Here is a 6,000-nt window from a genome sequence, read left to right as displayed (position 1 = left end):
TTACTTGTCACATTTTGAGTTAACATACTTATTAAGAAAAATAGTTAATAACACGGTTATTTTATCATAATATATCTATTAAATGATGCTTATATTGTATCTTGAAATTAATTTGAAAAAAAATACGTAATGTTAATAATAAAATAGATAAAAAAAGTTATCATTTCCTTGATATATTAAAATAATAAATAAAAATAAAAATTTAATGACAAATAAAAATAAACGGAAGGAGTGTATTATTTTCAATCACTCAAGTAACGCTTTGAAAACCAACTTCGCATAATAATAGTAACGCGTAGGAACAGTGAATTGCAGTTTCGTGAGGCTTTCCAATATTTGTCCTTTTTTTTTTTTTTTTTCTCCTGTCTAACCCCCAAATTTCCATTTATTTCACCACCCCAACTACCCTAATTTGTCACTTGTACTCTCTGTATGTATATTTATATAAAGGGTTTCTTTCTTTCTTAGCCACTCTTTAAAAAAACCCATTTTTTTCTTTTGTGTAATTTGTACAGGAAAGATCAAAGGAAAAACCAAGCCATGGGTGGAGGCAATGGTCAGAAGGCAAAGATGGCTCGTGAGAAGAACATGGAAAAGATGAAAGCCCAAAAGGGTATCCATATTTGACTTTCTTTTTTAATTTTTCAAAAAAAAAAAATATTGAATTTTAGCTAATCAAGATTGAATTTTTAGCAAAAAAAGATTGAATTTTTTAGCGAAAAGATTGGATTTTTAGCTAATCAAGATTATGGTGTGTGTGCAGGAAGTCAGCTTGAGGCTAACAAGAAGGCTATGAGTATCCAGGTTTTTTTTTTAAGTCCCACTGAAATTTAGCTTTCCTTATCTTTATAGTTCTTTTAGACCAGCTGATAATTTATAAATCTAGGTTTGTAATTGGGGTTTTTTGTATTTTTCTTGGGGCTACACCTAAGGGTTTTGATTCACTTTGAATTGCTAAAGTTTTAGGAATTTTAACTGGATATGGAGAGCCCGGGGAGATTTTTGTATGTATAGACCAAAAATTTGTTCAGATCTGTGTGTTTAGGACTGTAAAGGGGATTTCAGGTACTTCAATTTGTTGATGTCTTGTTAATCTAGTCTAATTGATCACATAAGGAATTATATGGATTATGTTTTGTTGGAAAAATGATTATCATATCTCAGAAACAATAAGATCATACCCAGTGTAATTCTACAAGTGGGGTTTGGAAGTGTAGTGTGTACGGCGCTGTACGCAGCCTTGCTACTATTTTGAGGAAAGAAGTGTTCAAATTCATTTCTAGGTTCATTCTTTTAGTATCTTGTTAAGGAGTCTTATATGATAGTTACTTTTTTTTTTTTTACGCTTTTAGAACTGTAACAGGTCATTTGAATCATCTTTGAATTCAATTGGTGCAATTGTAAAAGATTCTTGAATTACGTTGAGTGATTTTATATAGTAAAAGTATTTGAACTTGTCAAGCTATCAGATGTTAAGATTGTGTCCACTCCTTTGCCTATGTATACTCCTACATGTTCACTTTGAAAGTGTGGAAAAATAGACGTCTTTTTGTTTTCTTTAGTTTACTCCCAGTTTACACTACAAGAGCTTGTTGAATCCTGAGGGAAACAATCTTCATTCATCTTCTCCTATCTTCCTTACTTTTACATGTAACATATCCTTCCAGACAGTGTTATACATGTCTCAAGATAAAAAGGATCTCCTGCTGTTTCCGTGATTATTCAAATTTTGCTAGCAGCAAGTCCAAAGTTTCCTTTGCTTCTTTAGTAGAACGATGCACATCAACAATTCGTTGCAAAGAGTACTTAATAGTGTATACTACATACCTTTTTCATCAGGTTTTGAATCTGTTAGCACAAGCACCACATAGTACTTATCAAGAGCAGAGTAAATAGGTTCCTTCCGTCCCTTAAATTTTTGTCTACCAAAAATTCACCTTTGAAACATCAGGGAAGTGATTGGTAAATTGTGCCTAGGCAAATTAGGAATAGCAGCAGGAGTTGTTTGTCAGCAACCAGAAGACCACTGGTAATTTCAATAACAATAGTAGATTGATTGTTTTTGTGATCGGGGACAACAAAATAAAAGAAATTCCTTAAGATTGTTGTACAAAAATATTTGAATTAACACAAAAACGGTAGGAAAATTCTATTTTAGCTTGAGTTGTGTATGACAATGTACTTGAGGATATTTCATTGGGAAAGGTGTATCCCTCAAGATCCAAAAAAGCTCTTCTAGTGTAAATTAGGAACAGAAACAACAAAGATTGAACAAAAGAAAACTCAGCATAATAAAAAAAAAAGTAGAAGAGTTTGTCCATCTTTTTCATACTTTTAAAGTGAACATATATGAGTATATATAGGCAAAGGAGTAAATAGGGGCTTAACAGCTTGATAGCTTGTAATGTCTTAATATTATAACAATACAAAAGTTATTTTAGGATCTAATACAATTGCACAAATTGAATTCAAACACTTTTCAAATGGCCTGTTATGTTTTCCTATCTAATGTTAGAATTGTAAAAAACAGTTATCATATTAAATATTCATTAAGAAGATATTAGAAGAATGAATATAAACACTTTTTTTTGAGACAGGTAACATCGATATTATAAACAGGGAACTACACCAAAACCTACTACCTATCTACTCATCAGCATTCTAGAATACCATAGTGTCCTCAGCTTCTAAAGGAAATTCATGTTTACACCAAAAATAAAAGAGCACTAAGCAGTTCATCCTTAGTTTCTGAAAAGTACAAGATTTTTCTTCAAAACACCTCTGGTTCCTCTCCCTCCAAATAGGCAAATAGTATGCAAGCTGGGACAGTTTTCCATCTCTCACTGTGACCTGACTTATCCTCTCTGTTCCAACAAGCTAAGACTTCATGGACATTCCTTGGCATGGTCCACCTGATACTCCTTAGATTGATGAAAGTCTGCTATAGTTTCTCAGCCACTTACAGTGTAAGAAGAGATCATTTATTGTCTCAGCCTCGACTCCACAAAAAAAAAGCATCTAGAGCTTAGCTGAATGCCCCTTTTCATAAGATCATCTTGAGTCAAAGCAGCCTGTTTAGCCAATTATCATGTGTGGCATACTACCTTAAATGGGATTTTTGCTTTCCATATCATCTTCCAAGGCCAGCTTCCAGGTTGTATGTATGATCTAAGCTAGCAGTCGTATGCTCATTTGACAGAAAATCTGCCTGCCTGTCTTTAGTCCAGACTAAATTGTCCTCCCTTGTATTAAAATCTTGAAACTGATCAAGGGTGCTATAGAAGTCTACCAATTTTCCCACCTCCCAATCATTTAGGAGTCTTCTAAATTTGAAGTTCCATCCTAAATTCTCTTTTTTTGACCAATCCAGATGTCTTCCCAGAATAAGGTCTTCCTTCCATTGCCTTCCTTAATTTTGGAATTACCACAAATTCCTGATAGTTCTCCTTACACCAGTTCCATACATTAGACACTTCTTTTTGAGATATCATAATCATTTTTCCAACATGTTTACGCATTATGCTATTGCCTCTCAGCATCTCAGAGAAGCTGAATTGATAGCTTAAATTATTCTTAGATAGTAAACTGTTGCCACTGACATAAATTATATAAGGATAAGATAATTTTCTGATGAAAAAGGGTGCTATTGTTTGCACTTTATATTGGGTTTGTTTGATCTAGTTCTAGTTAAACTTTTGAGCAAGGATGTTATTACTTATTTATTGGAATTGCACCCAGGAAGCTGGAAGTCTAATTTTGTGTGTCATGAATGAGGTAGAATGCACCATGGCGATCCTGTAAAGATTGATAATAATGTTTTTACGAAAATCAGTATCAGATATTGACAACGTTGTCTGGTTATTTGTAAAAACAATGATAGATAAATTAAGATGGTTATAATTACTTACAGAGGAAAATGACTTTCGTCCATAAGCGAGGAAAGTTATTTTAACCCTTTTGGTAGAGAAGTCTTTCTTGGGACAATTTTTGTGACAATTACTTACCTGGACATGACCTATTTTTGGAAGCTATATCCGGAAAATATTTTCTGCCATTCCAAACACATTAGTGACAAAGAGTTTCTTTTGTTAAAGTAAAGAAACAAAAGTTAAAAAGTCCTGCTTGTTGAAGAGGATAAATGAGACTAGTGAATTGGAGATGCATGGCATATGTTTTATGATTTAGTGCTGTGCCATTTGGCTTCTAGTTTTCAAGATTTTTCTCCAAGGGAATAGAACTCAGGGTGTGTTGCTCTCAAAATGAATGATCCTGTACAATCCAAGAACTATAATGCTTGCTGAAACTATCTCGCTTTCCACGGGAAACAGGGATAAAAACAAGACAGTAAAAATGGTATCTCAACACTGTTATACGTTTTTCCTGATGCTTGCTAGTTGTCAAAATGCATCGGAATAACAAATAAGATGGTAAACAAGACGATGCTATTCATTTGTCCTAGTATTTGCTAATGTCAACATGCAGCGTAATAAGAAAAAGGATGAGGTAAATTAAGAAAAGGTCATCTAAACAATGTTATTCATTTGTCCTAATGTTTGCTAATTGTCAAATGCAGTGCAAGGTGTGCATGCAGACATTCATTTGCACCACTTCTGAAGTTAAGTGCAGAGAACATGCTGAGGCGAAACATCCCAAATCTGATATCTATGCATGTTTCCCTCATCTCAAGAAATGATGATTCGCATTTCAGCGACTGAACTGATGGCTGTTTCCCAACTATGTTTCTAAATTCTGTTAACCATTACAAAGTTTGAACCTGTTCCAACGTTGTTGCTTCGTTCTGCTTCAAACTGCTGATGGCTACTTAGTGTGGAACTCTTTGTGAAATATATGTTTATAATAACTGCCTCCTCTCGTATTAATTTCTGCTATGTTGCTTTACCTTCTCAATGTTGATGGAGTATTTACTGGTGGTAAATACTTAACAAGAGGTTTGTTGGGGTATTGAGTGTCCTTTCTTCCTTAACTAGAGGTTCTAGATTAGAGTTCTGAGAATGGAGTTGTTGCTTTTGGTAAGGAGCGCCTATACCCAAAAGTAGAACTTCCCGGCACAATTTTGGATTAGTCGGGGTCTGGAAGTGGGCGCCGGACACTGATTTGTAAACCAAAAAGGGTCTAAACATTTAGTATGATATGACAGCACGCAAGTTTATCATTCTGATCCGATTTTATCTTCAAGTTCTTGAGAAAGAAAAAAGAAATCACTGATATTATATTTTGGAAAAGATTAACTATAGGGATGTTGGATTGTTTGAATCACATAATCAGAGATTAACTGGCTCTAACTGAAACCCAAGTCAGGTAGAGTTAACGACTATTTGGCTTGATTGTGAAAAAGAAAATTTGGAATAAATTTAGTACCGAGTGGACATGGTCTTTGCCCAAAGAGTATAATACATAACTAGAAAATGCGATAGACAGTTATATTGTATTCCTTATGATGATGTATCAATGTGATTTTACAAGCGGGGTTTGAAGAGTAGATGTAGGTAGATTTTACTCCCAACTCTGTAGATTGATGGATTGTTTTTAATAGACTGTCAGTCAAGACTATTGTATTTTATTCTTTGGCGTTGGAGGATACTTTGTTTTGGCTAGGTCTTCTATTGTTATTATCATATACTCGATGCATCCTTGTTAAACTAATTTTTTTTCTTTTATTTTAGTTTTTCATTTGGTGTTCGATATCCGCATTGGAGTCCGACTAATTTAGATTCACGCTGCTTAGGGCCCATCTAGGGGGAAGTGCTTCCTACCAAGTATTTTTTCACATCCAGGGCTCCCGAGACCTCTAGTTAAGGGAGGAGCAGCCCCATCCGGTCCTTGTTAAACTAATTTTATTGTACCGTGCTATATTTGTTGCAACGAATGAAAACTAACTTAGTCACAACAGCAAACTCAACGTGTCTCTAGTAAGTAAGTCACACTTTCATTCGTCCAAATGTGGATTATTTTATTTGTATTTTTTCCTTCATTAGTCAA

At 34.2% G+C, this 6,000-nt stretch overlaps 1 protein-coding gene across 1 annotated transcript; it reads left to right on the top strand.

Annotated features, from left to right (window-relative positions):
• The first annotated feature begins 316 nt into the window (after positions 1-316).
• LOC107867221 (uncharacterized protein At2g23090) lies at positions 317-4,861 on the top strand. The gene is made up of 3 exons (XM_016713367.2): positions 317-613; positions 764-804; positions 4,574-4,861. The coding sequence occupies exons 1-3, from the start codon at positions 541-543 to the stop codon at positions 4,691-4,693; spliced, it is 234 nt and encodes a 77-aa protein (XP_016568853.2). The 5' UTR covers positions 317-540; the 3' UTR covers positions 4,694-4,861.
• The last annotated feature ends 1,139 nt before the right edge of the window (positions 4,862-6,000 follow it).

The sequence above is a fragment of the Capsicum annuum genome, chromosome 4 (assembly GCF_002878395.1).
Source record: "Capsicum annuum cultivar UCD-10X-F1 chromosome 4, UCD10Xv1.1, whole genome shotgun sequence".
Classification (NCBI taxonomy): domain Eukaryota; kingdom Viridiplantae; phylum Streptophyta; class Magnoliopsida; order Solanales; family Solanaceae; genus Capsicum; species Capsicum annuum.
The sequence above is the reverse complement of the archived record's forward strand: the minus strand, read 5'-3'. Positions and strand labels throughout refer to the sequence as shown.

Bases quoted from the DNA above. Each gene is read 5' to 3' on its own strand.
- LOC107867221 (XM_016713367.2), top strand. From the start codon at position 541: ATGGGTGGAGGCAATGGTCAGAAGGCAAAGATGGCTCGTGAGAAGAAC. The intron at 614-763 runs GTATCCATATTT...GTGTGTGTGCAG, and splicing joins AAAGATGAAAGCCCAAAAGG to GAAGTCAGCTTGAGGCTAAC. The intron at 805-4,573 runs GTTTTTTTTTTA...TGTCAAATGCAG, and splicing joins AGAAGGCTATGAGTATCCAG to TGCAAGGTGTGCATGCAGAC.